The 22,584-nt window shown below is 39.8% G+C and overlaps 1 protein-coding gene across 4 annotated transcripts; it reads left to right on the top strand.

Annotated features, from left to right (window-relative positions):
• Nucleotides 1-7,043: 7,043 nt before the first annotated feature.
• TMEM74 (transmembrane protein 74) lies at nucleotides 7,044-15,769 on the top strand. 4 transcript variants are annotated; one of them, XR_011493300.1, is made up of 3 exons: nucleotides 7,044-7,182; nucleotides 9,455-10,666; nucleotides 13,886-15,769. XR_011493300.1 is itself a non-coding variant. In XM_014840001.3 (2 exons), the coding sequence occupies exon 2, from the start codon at nucleotides 9,620-9,622 to the stop codon at nucleotides 10,535-10,537; it is 918 nt and encodes a 305-aa protein (XP_014695487.1). In that variant the 5' UTR covers nucleotides 7,044-7,182; nucleotides 9,455-9,619; the 3' UTR covers nucleotides 10,538-15,769. The 4 variants fall into 4 exon arrangements, 3 of the variants coding, with proteins under 3 accessions (XP_014695487.1, XP_014695488.1, XP_044637078.1); XM_014840001.3 differs by having other exon boundaries at nucleotides 9,455-15,769; XM_014840002.3 differs by having other exon boundaries at nucleotides 7,048-7,182; nucleotides 9,581-15,769.
• The last annotated feature ends 6,815 nt before the right edge of the window (nucleotides 15,770-22,584 follow it).

Below are 22,584 nucleotides of genomic sequence, written 5' to 3'. Positions count from 1 at the left end.
TCCATGGATAACAATATGTCAGGGGAAGCCAGGCTGGAGGAAACCATCCTCAAGTTCTTAAGATGGGAGAACAAAATCCTCAGATTATGATATAAACTTTTAAAGCAAAGATTCAAATCAGGCGCTTGAAACCTGAATCCCCTCCAAAAGCATATTGATCTTTTTATTATTAACTATTACATACATAACAGTGCATGAAATAAAGAGAATCATCTCCAACAATCTAGCTCAAAGAGAACGCCCATGTAAGGACATCTGGGTCAAGAAACTGAACAACGCTGGTGTCCCAGAAGCCTCTCCTTTTGCCTTCTCCAAATCACTATTCCTTCCCTCTCTTGCAAAGTGCAGCCGCCCCTGATGCAGGAAGGGTTAATAATCACTGGAAAAGGCTTGCCAACAAACTGTGACCCAGAGGTGAGAAGGCCGGTTAGCCAATGACAGGTAAGACCTCCAGTGGGAGGCAACCTAAGCCAGGCATCGGTGGCCCAGGGGCACAGATGGAGACACGATATGGGAAGCAGGGGGGCCGTTGCCTAGGAGGCCTTGCATGCTCCAAGATAAAATATATGCACAGCAATAACATGATAATATCAAAACAGAGGCCAAGGGAGGGCTCCTTGAGAAATCACTAAGAATTCTTGGCATTCGCTAATTACATTGTCCAGAACACCTGTGTATGTAAGCTATGTATATATTGAAACGCTGGTTATAATAAACTCAGAGTGGCCATCAGCCCTCTCTGCATCTATCCTGATGTGTACATTGGATTGTGACACCGACACAAAGGTAGCCTCTACCTTGATATTTATGGTAACCTCATTCTTGCTTGTCTTCATTGTTTCACCAATATCCCAAAACACTCTGGTGTAGTTTTGCCTCTTTGACTAACTTACTGTAAACGGAATTATACAATTACATAGCAGTATTTTTTAGAGGCTAGCTTCTTTTCTTCATCCTTACTGTTGGGTTTTTAAAATATTCATAATTATTAATTTTGTCCTGAGTGTGCAGATGGTATTTGGATCAGAGACAAATTACCATTATTCACTCAAAAAGGAAATAATGATCATATAATTCAAATAACGCCCCAATTTTTACCCATGGGACAATGTAATGAAAGCCAAGTCAAATGTTGTACACATACAAACTTCAAAGTCTGTATCACAGGTGAGAAACAGAGAAAACTGATTTTTCTGCTTATATACAGGAGCCTTCTCCTCTCCTCCCAAAATGAAAGAGAAAACACTTTACTTCTTGGACACAAGAATATCTGATTGAAACTTGACTGTTTATCCTCTATGTTTCTTACCTCACTTTCATATTTTTCATTCTCTTGTCACTTTGTGCTTTATTTGAGATGCTTTATTCTGCTCTATCTCCAATTCATTAAATCTCTCTTCATTGTTTCTAAGCTCTTAATCTATCCATTGAATTCTCTCTCTCTCTCTTTTATTTTTTTTTTTTGCTTAAGGAAGATTAGTCCTGAGCTAACATCTGTGCCAATCTTCCTCTACTTCAATATGGGATTCACCATCACAGCATGGCTGATGAGTAGTGTAGGTCCACGCCCAGGATCCAAACTCGCAAACCTGAGCTGCTGAAGTGGAGTGCAACGAACTTAACCATTATGCTACTAGGCCAGCCCCTATCCATTGAATTCTTAATTTTGATTATGGTATTTTTCATTTCTCATTTCCAGTCTCTGACAAAATCTCAATTTTGTCTTATTTCACAGAGCACAGTAAGTATAGTTATTAAAAATTCTCTACTACCTGAAACCTCCCATTGATCTTTTTCTGTTTACGTTTCTGTTTGTTTTCATGCATGTGATCTAATCTTCTGCTGTGCTTGTTTTGTTTGTTTATTTTACTTTTTACTTTAAAATAATTATAGATTCTTGGAAAGTTGCGAAAATATCACAGACATCTTCACTCAGTATCCCACAATAGTTAAATTTTGTGTAACTATATGTAATATCAAAGCAGAAAATTGCCAGTTTACCACATATGTAGATTCATGTAACCACCACCACAATTAAGATTCAGAACTATTCCATCGCCACAAAGATCTCCCTCATACTACCCCTTAGAGCTATAGTCGCACCCTACAACCCTCACCATCCCTAACTCATGGCAACCACTATTCTGTTCTTCATCTCTATAATTTTGTCATTCTGAAAATGTTATATATATATATATATATGTTCCATATATATATATATGGAATTATACAGTATGTGACCTTTAGAAATTCACCTTTGTCATGGTTATTTCTTATTGTGTCAGTGTATTTGCAAAATTGTTCGTAGAATTGGTTTGAGATGATGCTGTATTTTTTTTCAGAGAATGCTTCTTCTGCCAAGTACCTGGTGTCCTAGCACTCTGAAATAACCTTGGTTAAATCTTAGGGATTGACGTCTTAACAAATTGAGGTGCACTCCTTATAAGGGTCTATGTAACTTCTGGTTCACACTGCTAGGATGCAACCTTTCAGGATTCCAACCCAAAGTTTAAGGAATGGAGCAGATTTAAGGAATGACTCTTTCCCTTGGTGGGCTCAGGACTCCAATTTCTACTCTTCTTAGCTTCTTAGCCTCTCAACTGTTTTTTCTGGAATCATCTAACATCCTCCAGTAAAAGGAAGCTCCAAGCTCCTTACTATCCTCTTAGAGCCTCTTCTTTCTTTGGATTCTAGCCCAGTCATTTTTCTCTATCTTGTTAAATTTGCATTTCTTCAAGCAAGTGATTTTTATACAGTTTGTCCAGACTTTCTAATTATCCTCAGCAGTGAGTGGGTCTAAATCACCTAGTCTGCTATTATTAGAAACAAATGTTTCCTATAGTTATGTTTTCTTTGACCCATACATATATATAATTTTAAAAATTTAAATAATTTTAAATTTTTGAATAAAAATTGGGATATCTGATTTTTATTGATATCTGAATTCACTCAAGACAAAAATCAGGTAAAGCAGTTAAGGAATACTGCCCCCTTTAGGAAAAACACTTACTCCCAATTTGGCTACAGTCTTCCTTCACCCCTATTGTCTCCATCCAGCCACTTTATATATTTAAATAACATGCCTGCCTGGCCACTATAAACGTTCCTATTTAAAAGAAATTTTAAAATTTAATATGGCTTTTTTTGTTCCTAGAATTTTGTTAGTAAATGAGATCTTCATTACTTTAGATTTTGGGTCATTTTTATTCTTTTCTTTCATTGTTTAGAAGTGCCAGCTTGGGGCACAAAGTCAGTCATAGCCCTTGTACTATTCCCACTAAATGCCTGAACCTCTATCCAGTCACTTCTAAGAATGTCTTTCTTACCTCCCTACAACCCAGCCTCTCCTGATAACTCTAAATCCACTAAGGATATTTATTTACAATCAGTCTTATTACTACTGCTGAAGAGAGAAAATTGGAAGACGTCCTCAGTCATCATTATTAGAGGCTGATCATTAAAACTTCCTGTACTTTTTGATTCACATGGTAAATTTACTTCTCAGAATCTATTTCTCCTCTGCTTAACTTACTGTAATCATGGTTGCTCCTCTCATACCGCACAGAATATAAATAAACAAGAAAATATGAGACATATTAAAAATGGTGTAAGATCAAAATTATTACTTAGACTTTAATATCATCATTTTACTAGTCTTAATCATTTTGTAAGCATATTTTGAGGAACCACTGTTGCCCATGTGCTTTGCTGTTTCACGCCCATGTGTAGCTTCAAGGTATAGAAAGTTATTGATTCTCAAAGAGCTTAAATTTTATCTGGGAAGAGAGACCACTTAGAAAGCAGTATAAAACATACATGAAATATACATGAAATACTTCTATAGATGTAAAATAACAGAATAAAAGGAAGTATATTATGCCACTAGAATGCCAGTGAGAAGAGTAACAAGAAGCTGAAGATGTTGAACAAGAAAGGCTCTTGAAAAATGTTCTTGGGTCAGATTTTGAGGAAAGTTTTAGACATGGACTTACAGGAGAGAGAGGTGAAGTTATTCCAGCAAGCAGTATTTTTTGCAGAGCTTTTCTTTCCAGGAGCTCAGCCAGTTCACATTTATTCTTTTTCTTCAGAGTTTTGAAGGAGATTTTGTAGTACGCTGGCACAGAGTTGATATTTTTTTAGTGCTCAAGAATATGTAGACAGTCAAGTGTACTATATATAAAAATAGGAAATGAGACAGAATAACAGGGATAATCATCTGCACTCTCAGTTCAGTCTTGTCATTTTCCCTCATTCTATTCAACAGAAATATTGCACTTTCTGGAGGAGGCAACATGATATTTAATATACGGATACTGACCTTAAGGAGCTTTCAATTGCCGGTAGAGGTTTTGGCACCTAAGTGAGAAGTTAAACACTATGCATTAGTCACATAGACATATAAGAAATGTCACAAGGCAGTGGCTGAGAAATATAAAAAACATCAATGACGAAAAGTCTTAGCAAAGCTCATAGGAAGCAGAATCTTTTTTTTTTTTTTTGAGGAAGATTAGCCCTGAGCTAACTGCTGCCAATCCTCCTACTTTTGCTGAGGAAGGCTGGCCCTGAGCTAACATCCGTAACCATCTTCCTCTACTTTATGTGTGGGATGCCTACCACAGCACGGCTTGGCAAGCAGTGCCATGTCCACACCCAGGATCCGAACCAGCAAACCCTGGGCCGCGGAAGTGGAACGTGCACACTTAACCTCTGCACAACCAGGCCACCCTGGAAGCAGAATCTTTGAGGGCTGGATTGAAGGAAAAGGGCTTCATGAAACAGATGTAACTTAGAATCATTTCAGCAGGGAAACTACAGAGGTCCTCTCATCCAACTAGATGAACCCTTCTATGACATCCTTAATAAATGGCTTTTTTTCTCCAGTAATACAGAATTCACTTTCATGAGACATCCCATTTCAAGTTCTTAGAGAGAATGTTCTTCCTCATACTCAGCCCCAAATCAGCGTCCTTATTACATCTGATGGTGCTATCCAGAGCCAACTGTCCCTCTGTCCATCATCTTCGGGCGCTCCAGCGTGTTACAGATGTGCTGGCTTATTTTTTCCCTTGGCCCTCCTAGCTGTCTGCAGAGCCGGAAGTGGCCATAGCACCAGGACTACGGCCATGAGAAACCGCTTGTGTTTATCACAGTGCAATAAATATTATCACCTCTTATGTATGCTCTGCTGTGAAAATAATTGTGAAGCATTGCTCAGCAGAGCATGGTAGCAAAGAGATCCAGTCTCTGGAATCAGAGAGACCCAAGTTAGAATCTTGGCTTTGCCAGTTATTAGTTCTCACACCTTGGGAAAGAGACTATACCTTTCCAATCCTCAATTTCTACATTGTAAAATTCGTACAATAATACTGCTTCCCTTATAGAGTTGATATAAGAATTAAAGATGATAACATATTAGGACTAATAAATACTATTATTGTCATTGGTTCTGCTTTTACCCTTTTTAACCATGATATAGAATTCCTCTCCTGTTTTACAAACTTCCAGTTACTTAAAGCTAGCTTTTGTTTCCTCTAAGTCTCCTCTTCTGGCTAAATATGCCAGGTTCCTTCAGCGTCTTCTTGTTCAATGTGAGTTCAAGTTTCTTCAACTTCTTAGTTGCTCTCCTTTAGACACCCTATGGTGTCTTTGTGTTTCCTTTTAAATATATAGTACAGAGAACAGCATGCACCCCCACAAATGTGGCTTGATGAGATAGTCCTTGGAGGATGGAGGGAATAGGGGAATGGAGGAAGGATATTCTCACTGGAGAACAGTGTAATGAACAAAGGAGAAGAAGCCCTAGCACATATGTCATCTTTATCAACAAATGGGTCTAACTGGTAAAAAGAGTCATGGAGAAAAAAGGTTTTAAAGGGGCTAGATTGTGAAATCCGTGGAACTCTGAGACTGTGGATTCTATCAATATAAAGGGAAACCAACAAAATGGCCATTATAGTCGATTGATCTATCACTTGAAAGAAAGCAATACAGAATTCATGTGAGCTACTCACAAGCAGCAACATGTTATAAATATTATAACACTTCTTTTGCTCCACTTAAATGAAAACAATCAATAACCCTAGAATCACCCCAAAGGAGATGCTGAAAACTTGGAGATGATCCACAAACCACACCTTCTCCTTGGCTGTTGACTGCAGTGGTCCACTATGGTTAAAAAGAGGATGGAGACCCAAAGGAATTACTTTGTCCTATCCTGGGAGTCACAACTCAGTAGCTTCAACCTTTTGGGGTTCATGCCCCACCTCTGCTAGGTACTAGCTGTACGACTTTGGGGAAATTACTCAGCTTCCTTGTAATTCAGTTTCCTTTTCTGTAAAAATAAGAATTTTTACAGGACTTTAAAAATTAATTGTGACCATTAAATGAGTTAATGTATCTAAAATGATTAGAAGAGGGCCTGGCAATAATAAATGCTATTTATGTTAATTGTTATTTTTGGTCATTATTATTCATGACTAAACAGATAGCAGACACTCTGCTAGGCACAGGGGCTGCATAGGGGAACAGGATAATCCCTACCCTCAATAGTTACATTTCTCCCGATTTTCTGGGGAAGGCAATGTCTTTGGAAGCAGATTCCTAGATACAATACAATTTATTAGCTACCGTTTGTTGTCTTCGTAACCTTGGATGAGGCATTTAATTCTCCTGAGCCTCTTTCCTTATCTGTAAAATGAGGATTAATAAAATCTACTTCAAAGATTTCTGACTATTAAATAAGATAAACTATCCATATTACCAGCACACAATTGGAACTAAATATACACTCCTTCCTCCATAATCTTGTGGCCATACCTGAGGCTGGGAGCCTCAACCCTGAGTTTAGGAGCCAGCGCTTTCTTCTAAAGTGCCAGGCAAGAGTATGGAGCTGTAGCGGGAGCTGGTCTTCAGGAAGGGCAAAAGCAAGGAGGTGGCAGACAGAACACAGACGGGGGGAGGCAGGGAGGCCTCCCTTGGACTACATCTCCCTGGATGCTCAGCAAGAGGGAGTGCCCCGCCCCGCCCCGCCCCGCCGGCACAGACGGCGCTGCCCACCCCGCGGAGACGACCGGCGCGAGGAGGCTACAAGTGCTGTGGCTGGTGATCTGAGGACTTCCCCAGAGAAGCCACGCAGGGACAAGCGCGCGGTGCTCGAGCCGCACTGGGTGGCCACGACAGGAGGTAAGTGCGGAGAGTGGGACGGGGAGGAGGCGCTTGGAAGAGACAGAAACCCCAGGAGCCTGGCGGAGCAGCGGAGCGCGTCCCCACTCCCTGCCCAAGGTGCTTGCGTTGCTTCGGGTATTCGGCGAAAGCAGCCCGACTCCTCGTTGCCTTGGGCGGGCGCGGAGTTCACCCGGAATGGATTGATTGATCCCGCTGAGGCCACCGCTGCCCGGTGTCTGCGGCGCGCCCTCCCAGCACAGCGCGCGCAGGACGGATCGCGAGGTCGCCTCCCCCAGACCAGCCTCGCCCGTGTCAGTTAGTTCCAATGCAAATATTAGTGCTCTTAATTGATGGCAGACGGACGAGGGAGAGTGCAGTCTCCTCGCTTTGAGGTGCAATTTCATTGACCGCACTCTTAAACAAACCAGAAAGAAGAGCGGGAGGGGACGGAAGCAAAGAGCCTTTCTCTAGTCCCCTGGGATTATCCATTCTCCACTGAGGATGGAAGCCCCGGATTACGGAGCTGCAAAGAAAATCAGCTGTGCAGCTAGTGTATCTCCTACGGAGCAAGCGGAGTCTCTCATTTCTTTAAAGAGAGAGAGAAGCAGGAGAAGGGAATTAAGTGGAAATTTTTCTCCCTCTTTGTTATAAATTAGAAGTCCCATAAGGGACTCTGCCGGTTTTGTCCAAAGTAGTCCAATGTGATTAGTTAATTGTGCCAAAGGTTAGTCAGAGCGCCCAGTGTCTGAGGGAACTGAGAGATGATTTCTCGTTTCAGTAATTATCAAACGCGTTCCCATCGCTTCGTTCCTTGAGGGATCCTGCGGTAGGGGTCTGTCAACTTGCTAAAGGAAAGCTCTGGTTCACTTGTGGTTTTCCTGCACTTGGTGTTTTATTTTATGTTTTTTTCCTATTTTGGCTGCAGAGAAGTTCGATAATAGGGGAGAAGTGGCTTTTTAAAAAACAAAACAAAACAAAACAAACTCTAATGTAGAGCAGAAAACATGTGGATTTCCTTTCCCATATTTTAAGTGAGTTGTCAGGTAGACCTTAGGTGAGCCTTATTGCGCTCTTGTGTGGGTTTCCAGCTGTTGGAGCTGTGGATTTTGAAGCATAATAAAGCTCCCAAGTCATGGGTTAAATCTCTTATTACCCCAGACTTGGAAGCAAAATAAAAGGGGCCCTTGCTTGAGACCTCTGTACTTGGTAATAGTAGAAGGTGATCTTTTATTCCTCAGAAAGATAGCAGAGGCAAAGAAAGATAGGCAGATGGGTTTCTGCTCAACCCGGAGTTCTATACTAGAAGGATGGGGATGAGGGCACGTTGGGCATGCAAAGTTCCAGAGGTAACTTTGCAAATAGCTTCTCACCTATTTGCCTCAACAGAACTGTGGCTCTTTAGGTTTATAACTCATCTTTTATTGTCACTTTACTTCTAGATTTGGTTTTTAAAAACTTATAGTGGTCAATTTCCTGTGCACATGTGTTAGCAAAGCCTGCAGAGGGAGAGGAACTCAGACCCACTCAGACCCAGTGATTGGGAGCAGCAGACCTGTACCTGGAGCAGGCAAGCTGCGTGTGTGGAGGAGTGGCTGCCCCGTTGTATTTTGCAGGGCTCACACAGTGAGACGTATTGTCTCCATACTTCCGGGTCCGGAACATCCTACCCCCGTGTAGCAACAAGGGGATAGTTGGGAATGGAAGCACAATGTACAAGCATAGGGCCTTGTAAATATAGGGCTGTGTGACTGGGGTTATTGGATTTATGAAGTGTAAGGTTAGGAGCGGTGGCTGATTAAGCTAGCCATCTTTCACCCACTTCAGAGCTACCCAGGCAAAATCCTGAGCCCCAGCTCCAACAGAGTCCAACTGATCGGAACATATTTGTTCACCCATTGTGATGCTCTAAAGCTAATCTGTAGTAGAATCTGTTCTGAACTGAACAAAATGTAAACACATAATTATAATTGAATGGTTGAGAAGTCTGTGCTTCCCCAGGTTCTCTAGAAAATCAGCAGCTCTGCTAAAAACGGTCCTTGCCTTTCTCGTTTGTGTCCCTATACAGGAAACTTGCCTTCTCATTTGAGGGATCCTGTCAGAGAAATGTGTGCGTCCCTGGATAAATTTGGCTGGGTGACGGCAATGCTTTCTTCAGAGAGACTGCCACTTCCTTCGTGCTCCTTTTCTACCCTCACCTAAGTTTCCCGGTGTTAATCACTGTGATAAATCAGGATTTGCCTTTCACACTTTCCTGCCACTAGGTATCCTCTCCTTTCTTTTACCCTTTTAGGAGGAACCAGGGCTGAAGTGTCAACAACTGTGACTGCAAAGGAGATGGGGGCCTCTGGACCAGTACTCATGGTAGAGCAGCCTTAGCTCCCCTGGGGTTCTTATCTAACTGTGTTGCTATTGGCAGAATTTCCGGAAGCTGCTGGGGGATGTCTGACTAGCTCCGATGGAGCTCCACTACCTTGCTAAGGAAAGCAGCCAGGCAGCCCTGTGCAACCCTGTGGACTGGAGTTCAGGAGGACCTCCTGGTGACCAGGCAGATGCAGCAGCCACTAAAGCTGCTCTCTGCTGCCAGAGTCACTGTCTGTCAACACCAAGATCAGCCGAGATGGAAGGGTCTAAACTTAGCCCTTCTCTCGCATCCCCTTCCTCCTTTCTGCAAGACAGTGTTATTCAGCCAGACTCCTTGCCACCAGGCCCGCTCAACTCAGGGAACAACCAAAGAACAGCAGAACGGAAAGTCTGCAACTGCTGCAGCCAGGAATTAGAAACTTCTTTTATGTATGTGGATGAAAATGTCAACTTGGAGCAGAGAAACCGGAGCTCCTGTTTAGCAAAAGGGAATAATCACCCTGGAGACCTTGACTGGGGAAATCCAAATGAGTGGTCCCATGAGGCTGCCTTATCCTTGATATCTGAAGATGAAGATGATACAAGTTCAGAAGCCACATCTTCAGGGAAGTCAGTAGACTATGGTTTCATCAGCGCCATCTTGTTCTTAGTCACTGGCATCCTGCTGGTGATCATCTCTTACATTGTCCCACGGGAAGTGACCGTGGATCCCAACACTGTGGCGGCCCGGGAGATGGAACGCCTGGAGAAGGAGAGTGCAAGGCTGGGAGCTCACCTGGACCGCTGTGTGATTGCCGGACTCTGCCTGCTCACGCTTGGGGGGGTCGTTCTGTCCTGTTTGCTAATGATGTCTATGTGGAAGGGGGAGCTTTATCGTCGCAACAGGTTTGCTTCTTCCAAAGAGTCTGCGAAACTTTATGGTTCTTTCAACTTCAGGATGAAAACCAGTGCTAATGAAAACACCCTGGAACTGTCCTTGGTAGAGGAAGATGCTCTCACTGTACAGAGTTAATTCTACTGTTAACTCAGTTGTGTAGAGTTTACTGGTTGTGAACCTCTTGAGAGTCTGCCTTGGCATTTTTTATGGAAAAAAAAAAATCCAACATATTTCTTAAAATTTGCAGTGCAGTTTATTTGCCTGGTAAGAAAAGTTTCTTTCCCAAACTAACAGCCAGTGAGTGTTTTTGTTCTCTCTCTATTTTTTATTTAGAAGAAAAGCCATGTAAGATGCATTAAGTAAACACAACCAATGACACCTGTCCTTCTAAAGAGCTGAGACTAATTAATCTGTATTGGCCATCAGTTTCTACTTTATAGCAAAATATTTCTAATGACCCAGTGTACAAAGGATTTCTTTTACATGATATGGGATATTCTTCGGACACTAGGAGGTCCAACACACAGTAGGATTAATTAGTAACCTATTTTGTGAAAAAGAACTGAAGCACTAATCACATAATAAGGCTTACATTTAATTCTCAAAAGTGCTTATCCATTTTCTTCTAAATTTTTTCTTCCTGTAATTTGGCTAAACACTAAAATAAGGGTTTTGACTTTGAATATTTTGAAGCTTGAGGATGTTGATTATTAAGGAAAAAAAGGTAAAAATACATTTCTTATATTTAAAATTATTCCTGTACTCAGAAGTGGCAACTAAGTCATTAGAATAAACTTTCTAGTAAAAGAAAATTATATAAATCATTATAAGACCAATCCAAATTTAACCCAGAATGGTAGTGCCAGATATTAGCCAGTGTTGCATGTTCATTTTCTAGATAAAGTAAATTAGTTGCTGATATAAATTTCATTTTCTGTTTGTGGTTTAGCCATCATATGGTTACCTATGCTCTTGAAGTCTTTCTTGGTTCTCACACCTGAAAGGCAAAGTGTAAGACATTTTTAATATATTTCCAGACACCTAAGCATCTAGGCAGGTCTGAGTCATGACTGGCGGCTCAGGCACGCTCCCAGGTGACGCTTTGTTGTTGTTGTCTGAAGAAAACCTCCAATACAAGTGCAGCTAGACTCTTGGGGACTGTGCCTAGAAACGGGTATCACTTGCTCTAGGCCACGCTACAAGTCGTTGCCTCAGGATGGCTGCAGTCCTTCAGCCCACAGCCAAAAATTAAAATGAGAAGCAAGAGAAAGATTAAGCACATCGGTTGGGTGGGAATCACACCCCCCACCAGAACTCACCTCCCCCCAGCCATGGTCTAGGCATCATTCTGAGCACGTTGTATCCAGGCCCTTAGTAACCGTGACATCTTGCCTCTTGAAGTTCAAACTTGCTCCGTGAGAGGCATGATGAGCAACATGGTCACAACTTTACAAAACACACACCTAGCATTCACACTAAGTCACTGTCTCAGTATGGTTATGGTTCAGGAAGAGGGTGGGGAAATATCAGAAATAGCTTGCATTTTGTGACTATTCCTTGAGGTGTTTCTAACCTCCCACTGCAAGAGTTGTTTTAACTTCCAGTCCTGTGTTAGCTGGATCAGTGGGGGCATTCTTCAAGAGGACTGGAGCTGGGAACTGGGGTGGGAGTGCAGGGATGGGGAAGTGAGAAAGTGACTTCTTTGTAGATTCTAAAGCCTAATTCTAACATCTGAAGTTTTTGTTGAGGACTGTGGAATATGTGGGTGGCTTTGGCTGACGGAGTGTGTGAGTCAGGATATTTATGTGAGTGAGTTCTTGTGGGTGTCGGAGATTGTTCTGATGAGTTAGGTACACCGTGTGTTACTCAGGATTAAGATGAAATGCAGAAAGGCAGGGTCAGAGGATAGTAAAAATAGAGAGGACAGGTATGTGAAACAATTATTAAGTAAAAATGAGAAATTATATGGGTATCAGAGGAAACTAGATGTAGCTCAATTACCTTACTCTGTGTAATGGACTATTACTGATTTGGAAATAATTGGGACAATATAAATATGATTTTTGTTTTCTGTTGCTGGTTCTTTGTGCTTTTTGAACAACCTTTTTGTTTTACTGTGATTCTTTGTTATGGTTTGTGTTGAGGCCAGTTTACCAACGGTATAAATTTCATATTATGGAGGTTTATAAAATGTCAGCTTCTCACCTGCTTGAGGACCCACTTTGGATGATGTTGTGGCAATAGAGGAATGATCTTCTTGGCTGACTGTGTAGGCCTGAGCTGTGTGTTTTTTAAAAAATAGATTTTTAAAAAATACATATTTATTTGTAGAAGGATCAACTGAGTGGAATCAGTTGAGTTTTGTTTTTATTTATTGGTGAAACAGGATTAATTAGCCCAATTGCAGGCTAAGCTGAATTAATGTGCGGTCCAATTTTCAGCTAATAAAGGCAGACAAATTTGAAAATCAAGTGTTAGGAAGTTTTTTTCAATTCTGTTAAACTGATGATAAAGGAGAAAAAGCCAAAGCTTTCCACTTGGAAGCATTTCATGAATCTTGCAGTGGTACCAAATTATATATAGTTCTGATGTGATTGAAAGGAGATATATATATCCCAATATATATGTATCTACCTATTCCAATTGGGAAAAGAAAGTATAAAATATTCAGGGGGAAAAAATGACCTAACAAGACAGAATATATTTCTTCTTTTCCTTCCTTAAAATTTTGTAACTGAAATATAATAGGAAGTAAGTGTTTACTTTTAACAACATTACTTAAATCTGCTCATATATAGGGCACATCTCTTTTAAGATTCTACTTTTATGAGGGCTGACCATTACACCAAAAAGAACCAATTCAGAAAATCAACCAGATACGTCCTTTAGTGCTGTGTTGACATAATACAGATAACTGCCTTAATCAACTTTTCCCTGGGTCTTCAGTTGTGCAGCCCTAATCCATCCTGTCAGTGCCTGAATTCAAGATGCAGATTACTTGAATTTAAGGCCATGGTAACAGACAACAAGAAACCCTAAACTTTAGACACTGTTGTTTCCAGTCAGATAAAAAGGTTTTTTGGCTCTAAATATATTTATTTAGAATTACTTTGGCAAGATCAGGTGACAAATTTTACAGACATTGAACGGATGATAGCCATGGTGTTGGTCTTGGATCCTTCTTGGAGATATATGACCTAATTTCTATCTCTTTAACATGGGGCTGGTTGTTAGCTATGAGAGTTTTCATTGCTAGACCTGTAGAAGCAAAACTCATTTTTCAGAGGTCTGTAGTTTAGGTCTTTATTTACTAGGTTTTAGAAAACTAAACTCAGAGTCACCTTCGTAATCTGAAAAGAAGGCAGCTCATTGTTCAGCAATATGGCGCAAAGGGGTGAGTATGAGAAGGAAAGCTGCCTTTCTCCATTGCTTCTGGGTATACATGCTGCTAATGGACATTTTTAATAAACTGTTCCTTTTTAGGGCACCTTAAACTGTTTTTGGGCGGAGCTGAAGCATTTTCTTTGCAATGTTACGTGTCCTTCCGAACCATGTGGAGTTCCTGAAGCAGACCATGTAATATGATGTCCTGGCCTCCTCATAAGAAGAATGTTTTTCTCCAGGCTCTCCATTTCATAGCCGATTTATAGGTTAGAGGAGTACAGGACTGCTTGGACCCCTGAAGTTCTTGGTGGCTGTGGGTGCTTTTACCCCCATGACTGCTACGCCGCTTGATTCCATACTATCTGGATACTTCTCTTGATATGACTATCACATGCTTTGCTGTCTGCTTAAAATATGAGTCCATCCCTCTCATACTTATTTATTTTATGGATCCAATTGGACCAGTGCTGGCCCATGTCCTTCTAGGTGCAAATTAAGACAAACAGACTTTCCTACCAAATTCATTTGTGCCTTCCTTTTGCCCCAGGGGGAAGGATACGTGTGTGAGTGAGCACCGTGCCAGTTGAATACTGGGAATTAAGGGTCTGAACCCAAGGGGCTCTACTTATTTTCAGTTCTTTGTGACAGGCAACATTTCTAGGCAGGAGCATTTGAACATTTCAGCCTTCATCACAGGCGCATGCAGAACCTTACCTGGATTAATCATCTAAAGTTAGAGAAAAAATTTCTATTTATCTGTTAGGAAAAGGCTTTTCAATCTGAAGGTCAGATTCCATTGCAGCAGTTACTGCTACTACAAAAATGTGGTCTGACAAAAGAGATTCACGACCTTTACCAATGGTCACCTGTGCAGTGAGATTTAATACCAGCAGCTAGATTCCACTGTCACAAAGGAACAAGACAGATCCTTCCAGTTCTCTCTAATGGAGTCCAACCTTTCCCAGAATTGGGCATAAAGAATGACTAGGATGAAAAGAATTATAATGAAGTCTCACTGGCTTTTCTCAGTATAAAAGTGTTCATAAGAAAGAGAATTAACATATCGTTGTCTTTCAGCTGATTTCAGCCATATCATTTTATGGTTCATGGTATTCTGTAACATTCTCTCCTTCTGACTTTTATGGGCATAAACCTTGGGAAATAATTTTTATGACTCATGCACTGACACTGTAAAAAGTAAGATGTTATTTTAAATACTTATAGCGATTTCAAAAATCCATGGCTTACATTTAAGAGTGTACCTGTGGTTTGTGTTTGTTAGTGTGCCAGTTTATGTACACTCAAGTCTATGTATGTATTAGGAGAATATTTTATAATTATAGAACTGTAATACCCAAAGCTATTGTTAGAATAATTTTCTTATAGGAAACTTGGCATGCCTTAATTTTGACTTCAAGGACAAGAGAAGTCTTTCACAGGTCATGAATGAAGAATTTGGAATCAACCTCGTAATGAGATGCCATAATTGTATAGATCTATTTTGGTTGTTCAGCATCCCACAAACCCTTGATTTATTTTTTTAATGTCTCAGTTGTAGGCTTATAAGAGTGTGACCTATTTAGAAATTATTTTACCGTGTATTATTATTTTATTTCAGGGAAATATGGGCAGCAGACAGCATTTTCCTTTGCTCCCAGTTTTAGTAAGTCTCCTTTGTTTCAGGAATAGCCATTCTTATTTTCCCGCTGCCATCTTCGTACTTCCTAGCCAGGCTCCAAACAAATGTACAAGAAGGCAAAGATGGGTTATTACTATATAGTATATTGAGAGTTTTTACTTTATGGTTCTCGCTGTGCTTTTAATTTTACTTTTCTTGCCACACAAGAAAAATAATTTGATGTCGATTATGTGTTTTTTGATATTCTAAAAGGGCAGTTATTAAAGTTATGGGCTTTTCTTAGGGTATTTGATCCTATGTTAATAGCAAGTGTGTGATATAATTTTAAAATAAAACTATTTATTAAGATGTTTTATTGTGTTTGTTAAATTTTATTTAAGTAAAACTGTGATGTTTATTTAATCTTTTAAAATAATATTTGAAATTATCTGCGCCCCCAAATTAAAAGTAATATTTGCCCCTAATTCAAGTAGAATATTCTTCTTGCTACCTATCATAAACAAAGTAAACTATGCTTTGGTTTTTTTACTTTACATGAAATAGTCAAAGCTCTTTGAGTTTCTCTAAATTACTCAGTATTGAATTTAGAGTGTGAATTGCATGATGTGGAAAAAAATATATGAAAAGATACTTTTAAAAACACTTACGTAAAAATCTAGAAAGCTTTTAGGTGAGAAACAAATACTGAATCAGCTTATGCCCCTGCTCTTAAATATCTCTTAATCTAATTTGATCTCCATTTTCATTTGAGGGATGCATCATAATTTATATTATTAAGGAGAATTTTATCCTTATTATGTAGGAGTGCTGTCAAGGTTGAGAATTCTAAAGGGACAATTTGAAGTGAGGCCCCATATATTGCTCCACTTATTTAAAACAAAAGTTGTATCAAGATTCTTATCTACTATGAAGGAAGAAAATCTAGTGGGTTTTTTTCATATATATATTTTTTGCCAGAAGACTCTTTTTTTGGTTAACCGCCTCTGATCATTGGGAATGAGCTACATGATGCTGCCGCAGTTCCAGGCTCCTGCTCTCTGACCCTTACAGGTCAGCAGACAGGCTCTCAGGGACCCAGTCTGACACAGCTACTTTTTCAAATTGTGCTGGTTGTCAAGGGAAAAAGAGAGTCTGAAAGGTCTGGAACAGGCACTATACCTCCTCACCACTTGTTAGCCAGGACTAGTTACATAGTTCCACCCAAGCCGGGAAATGCGGTTCCAACACATGCCCTGAAATGGGGGCAGTTAGGACTGTTTGGCAGATGACACTAATGACCCCCATAATTTCTAAGGTCTTTGTGTTGTTAAAGCCCATTGTGTATCAATGAACATAAAACAATCTTACATTCTCTAAGGACCACTTGATCAATTTATTTTTGATATTTTTATATTGAGGGCAAAAAAATTTATTCTAAAAGAGCTCCAGAAAAAGCACAATTTAATAATTATTAAAAATGCTTAAATAGGGAAATGATCACAATTTACCTTAATATTATCAACATGATTTTTGTTGTAGTATTTTATAATGAAAATTAGGATATTAAAATAAGTCAGTAACCAGTGCTTTCAGCTCATGGGCAAGAGGAAGTACCTTCTTGAGTCCTTACCATGTCTTCTTCAATTTATACCTTAGTCATTTAACTCCCACAACATTCCTGTAAGACAAGTATTATTATCTGCATTTTATTTTATTTTTTTCGTAATGGTCACCTCCCCCTTATCTGCATTTTCAAAATGGAAATCTGAAGCTCAAGGATATTAGATGGCTAGCCAAAGTTATGCAAGTAAAAGCAGAGGAGAAAGGATTGAAACTTAGGACTGCTTCCCTAAAAACCCATTTATTCTAAGTTAGAAGGAATATTACCCTTCTTGCAAAAAAAAAATCAATTTATATTAGCTATCTTATTTTATAATTTATCATTTTACAAAATAAAATGGCAGTCATGGGATTTGAGAACTATTTCTATAAGGAAACCATACTCATATTTCACTTTTAGATAATATAGCTGTTTCTTAAATTATAAAACCAAATTAAACCTATCAAAACTAGCAGCCATCCTACTCACTGCCCTCACTGAGGTTCAGATAAGCCTGCGCTGACATTTCTTGGAGCTGAAGAGAAAATAAAGTTATTCTTCCTACGTGCACTATAGTTCTAGGATTATGTAGTCTCCAATAAGGAATCCAAAGATGGAAAGAAAGTCATATTTGAATGCTTACTGGTGCCAGGCATTCTGCTTTCATGTACAGTGTCTTGCTTAATCTTTATAATACATGATATGAGAAAGGCTTCAACCACGGAAATAAATGACTTGAGGTTTGAATGCCTGCCCGCTCCTCTACTCTTATCAAGTCATCTGAGACATAATTTCTTCATCTGTAAAATAGGGATAATACTGTTTGCTTTGCAGGACTCTGATTAAACTTAAATGAGATAAATGAGATGAAGGCTGGGAGAGGATCCTGCCCAGTGTGCCATCGTTATATCCAGCATTATCTTAAGTGGGCTACTTTGTAACAGCAGAACCTGGGTTTTTGGGCACTATGTTCGTGTTGAGTAAGTACTGACTGAGAAATAACCAAACTGGGCCATCATCACCATCAAAAATAATCTCCTTCCCCTTTGCCTCCTTCCGCTCTTCTCCTCCACCTCCTCTTTCTTCTTCTACTTTTCCTTCTCTTCTTTTTCCCTTCACTTTTCCTCTTCCATCATCATCATCATCATCTATGTTCGTTTGGAGGGCTCTTATTTCCACCATCATAGATATGTCCAAGAGAGAAAACTTATTTCTCTCCATGAGACATAAAATCAATCTGGAAAGCTGTCTTTTGTTTAATTGTGAGGTACAATGTGCCAATATCTTGTACCATAATCCATCCTCCAGACATTGAATCCTCGGGACCACAGCTCCAATGATCAGCATGCTATATGGCAGAAAACTCAGTTATCTTTTGAATAGAAGAATTTCATCATAGAAAAAGTCCAACAAAACCCTTTTATTTGGTTGAAAATCTTTGTTGTTTTTTTTTGTTACATTCGTAGTGTTAAAACTTAAAAGATTCCATTCAGTGAGCACTCTGGCAAAAGGCTGTTCTCCTTCAGTACCATTTATCCAGACCGGAGAGTTCATGCACTTATATTGAATTTGTCTCTGAATTTTATTTAACCTTGCCTACATTCTGCCAAATTAGCAAAATTAACTGCTGGAATACAGATGACAGTAAGGACAATTGCTAAAAATTGAATTCATTTTCCTTTGGTACTTAAATGGCATAGTCAGCAATGCCCCCTGCTGCTAAGTGGATCCATAGCAGAGAAACCAGGGGCACCAGAGACGGAAGAGGGCAAAGCCAGGACCTGCCTTAAATCATACCTTATACGAGTGATGAGCTCAGGAAAGAATTCTCTGGTTGCAAACAGAATGAAAGGGGATTGGGAGAGACTGTTGCTGTATCCAAACGGGAATAGATGAGGCTAAGGGAGACTTTGAGAGAGAGGTTCATGTACGACACGGCCTTACGTCAAAGATCACATTCAGGGCATAGCTGTTTTGGATAATGTCAAAAGAGACGTTATGAAGCTGAGAAAGGGAAGCCAGGGGTCAAGAACCAAAGAAACAATTCAGGCTAAAGACAGGAGAATTTTGAGTATGGTTTTTGCACATGAAACTGATGGAAGCGTGTAGCACAGAAGCCTGTTTCTGAAAGAATTTCATTGCCAAAGAAGCCTTTGACTATTTGAGCCTTAAAAAACAACACTCGGGCCCCAAAACTTGTACTACTAGGAAGCAGACCTGAAAATTTGTATAGGTCCCAAGGAGGGCATACTCTTGAATCTCCAGTTTAGATGTGGTGATGGAGAATAAAGGACAAGGAAGAAACTCCTAGAGGGTTGAACAGGGGCCTTATGGAAGAATGGACAAGTGAGTTTCTTCCAGAAAACAGAACAGCCTCATCAAGAAATTTACCCACTCCCAGGGCAGAAGGACTGCATAATGACTGCCGGACAGAATTTCAGCATTTCTGTGGATCAATGCTGTCTTGGGTTATAATGTCCCTGTCCCATCATTTTATATTGTATATGAGGTATAACTTGTCTTGTTTGTTTATAGTTTTCTAGATTCCAAAAAAAGAGACATCCAGACTTATGAAGAAGAATGAGCACATCCTGGAGGTCTTGGACTTGGAACTGGAGGCAATATCTGGGTGGATCTTTGAGTCATCCTTTTTGGGAGTTGAGTATGCTTTGTGTGTAAGGAGAAGGGATAAACCATGGCAGACCTAACAAAGATCATGCCCCATTTCCCTGGTATGGAGTTGTTGCTAGAGAGCAGTGGTCTAATTAGGGACTACATTTCCCAGCTCCCTTTTCATTTAGGCGGAGCCAAATGACTAATTTGCACCAATGGCATGTGAGCAAAGTGATGTGTGTCACTCCTTGACTGAAGTCAAGAAACCTGCATACCTTTATTTGCTTCTCTCCCCCTTCTGTTGGTAGGATGAAGCTGATGGTTAATTTTATGTGTCAACTTGACTAGGCTAAGTGATGCCCAGACAGTTGTAAAAACATTATTTTTAGATGTGTCTGTAAAGTTGTTTCTAAAAGAAATCAGCTTTTGAATGGGGAGAATGGGTGAAGAAGATCACCATCACCAATGTGGGTGGGCAGCGTCCAATCTGTTGAGAGCCTGAACAAAAAGGTAAAGGAGGGGTGAATTTGCTCTCTACTGAAGCTGCAACATCCATCTTCTGGCACTGGCATTCCTGGTTCTGGGGCATTCAGGTTCCCACCGAGACTTACTCCGACTGAGACTTACACCGTCAGCTTCCCTGGTTCTCAGGCCTTTGGGTTTGGACTGGAACTATACTATTAGCTTTTCTGGGCCTCCAGTCGGCAGTTAACAGATTGTAAGACTTCTCAGCCTCTGTAATTGTGTGAGTCAATCTCTCATAAGTCTGTTTTTAAATATCTACGTCTATTTCTGTTTATCTATCTATCTCTTATTGATTCCATTTCTCTGGAGAACACGGACTGACACACTTCTCAGGAAGAGCTTTGAAGCCACAATGAAGATGTCAAAGCCTCCATCAGCCTAGCTAGGGGGGCTGCCTTCTCCACAGTTATTCAGGAACCTAGGCTGATAGAGGCTCTGTCATCTTCAGCATGTGGCTTCCAAGGTCACCCTGGTTATCAATATTTAGCTAGCATAGAAAAAGAGACAGCATGGAGGTTTTCACATTCAGCCCAGAGTTTAACTGGTTAATACACTTGCTTAAGGTTAAAGCTAGTACATGATGGAGCTGAGACTTCTCACCCAGCTCTGACACAAAGATCCCTGCTGTTTGTATCTATAATAGGCTGCCATTTACTTCTTCAGTTCTTTTCGCCTTAACTGCCTGTCCTTCTCTCTGCCAAGGCCAGCCTCACTGATGATTACTCACACCATCATTGATCTCTCTCTTCTTTAAATGACCGTAGCACTTAGTATCTGTATTACACAATGCACTCAGTGTAAACTGCCTTATATTGATCACTAATTGTTTCATGCATTAGATTTTTCTTTCCAATTAGACTTTAAACTCAGGGAGGGCAAGGACCCTCTCTTATCTCTGTAGCACCTAGATCAATACTAATTTGTACCAGCGTCTTGATGATCGTTCATGACTTGCATAAATAGGAACATGATGAATTCTCCCATTATGCCAAAAACAAGTAGTTTGGCTACAATACTAACGTAGCCTCTTATCCTGATTTCCAGCATAAGGAAAGAACCCACGGAAGGAAAAACTCTCTAGAGGAGAGCCATGAAGTGGATTAAAGCAAGAAACCACGATGCAAGGGAAAAGGTAAAAGAACAATGAATTCCTCTTGCAGAGCCAAAGGCTAAGGCACTACCTAATAAAAAGTCACTCATTTTTAATAGGTGACATGCAGAATCATTCACTCTCACCAGGAATCGAAACATTCAAGTTAAAATATTAAACGAATATAATTTTTATCATCAAATTGGGAATATATTTTCCTTTTTAAAAGTAAGACAATGTTGCCATGAAAAATGCTATCTCGTACATTACCTCATGGGAGCATAATTAATACATGTCTTTCTGGAACACAAATTAACAGTATGTATCTGGAGTCTTCAAAATATCCTTTGTCCCAGTATTCCACTTTAAGAAACATGGAATAGGGGCTGGCCTGGTGGCATAGTGGTTAAATTTGCACATTCCGCTTCTCGGCAGCCCGGGTTTCACTGGTTTGGATCCCGGGTGCGGACATGGCACCGCTTAGCACACCATGCTGTGGTGGGCATCCCACATATAAAGTAGAGGAAGATGGACATGGATGTTAGCTCAGGGCCAGTCTTCCTCAGCAAAAAGAGGAGGACTGGCAGTAGTTAGCTCAGGGCTAATCTTCCTCAAAAAAACAAAAAAAAAGAAACATAGAATAGAAATATTCAAATAGATGGATAAAAGTTTGTTTACACAGATATTTTTTACTGTATTAGCTAAATGAGTGAAATACTGAAAACAATCTCATAGCTCAACAATAAGGGGGTTGCCAAAATGAGGTAGGCCCATAAAATAGATTGCTGTAAAATCACTAAACGTAATTTTCAAAGATTTTTAAGGATATGGAGAAATGTTCATAAAATAAAATTCAGTGAAGAAGTTTATGATACAGATTTTTTCTCAAATAGAGCATCATTCCAATTACATGCTATATATGTGATTTATATATACATAAGACAAGAAGGAAACATTAAAATGTACAGTTATATATATAATTTTATATATAAGGTTCTATATAGAGAGAGTGAGGTTATTGGTAATTTGTTTTTTTGTTGTACTTTCTAAATTTTTCTTTCCATTTTATTTTATAAATGTTCTTTTAACCTTTTAACAAACATTTTTGTAAGACTTACTAATGCTAACATTGATTCAAGAGATTTACAAATATTAACTCATTTAATTTAACCTTCATAAGAACCCTATGAGGTAGGTACTATTGTTACCTCAATTTTATTGACGATGAAACGGAGGCACAGAGAGGCTTAAAAATTTCCCCAAGGTCACATGCCTAGTAAGTTGTGGAAGAAGGATTTGAGCCCATTCAAAAGATTGTGAAAAAGTTTTGAAACCAGAAAACAAATAAAGTA

Source organism: Equus asinus, chromosome 12 (genome assembly GCF_041296235.1).
Source record: "Equus asinus isolate D_3611 breed Donkey chromosome 12, EquAss-T2T_v2, whole genome shotgun sequence".
Lineage (NCBI taxonomy): Eukaryota > Metazoa > Chordata > Mammalia > Perissodactyla > Equidae > Equus > Equus asinus.
Note: the sequence above shows the minus strand (reverse complement) of the source record. Positions and strands in the feature narration are given on the sequence as shown.

Excerpts from the sequence above, each read along its gene's own strand:
- TMEM74 (XM_014840001.3), top strand. The coding sequence starts at position 9,620 with ATGGAGCTCCACTACCTTGCTAAGGAAAGCAGCCAGGCAGCCCTGTGC.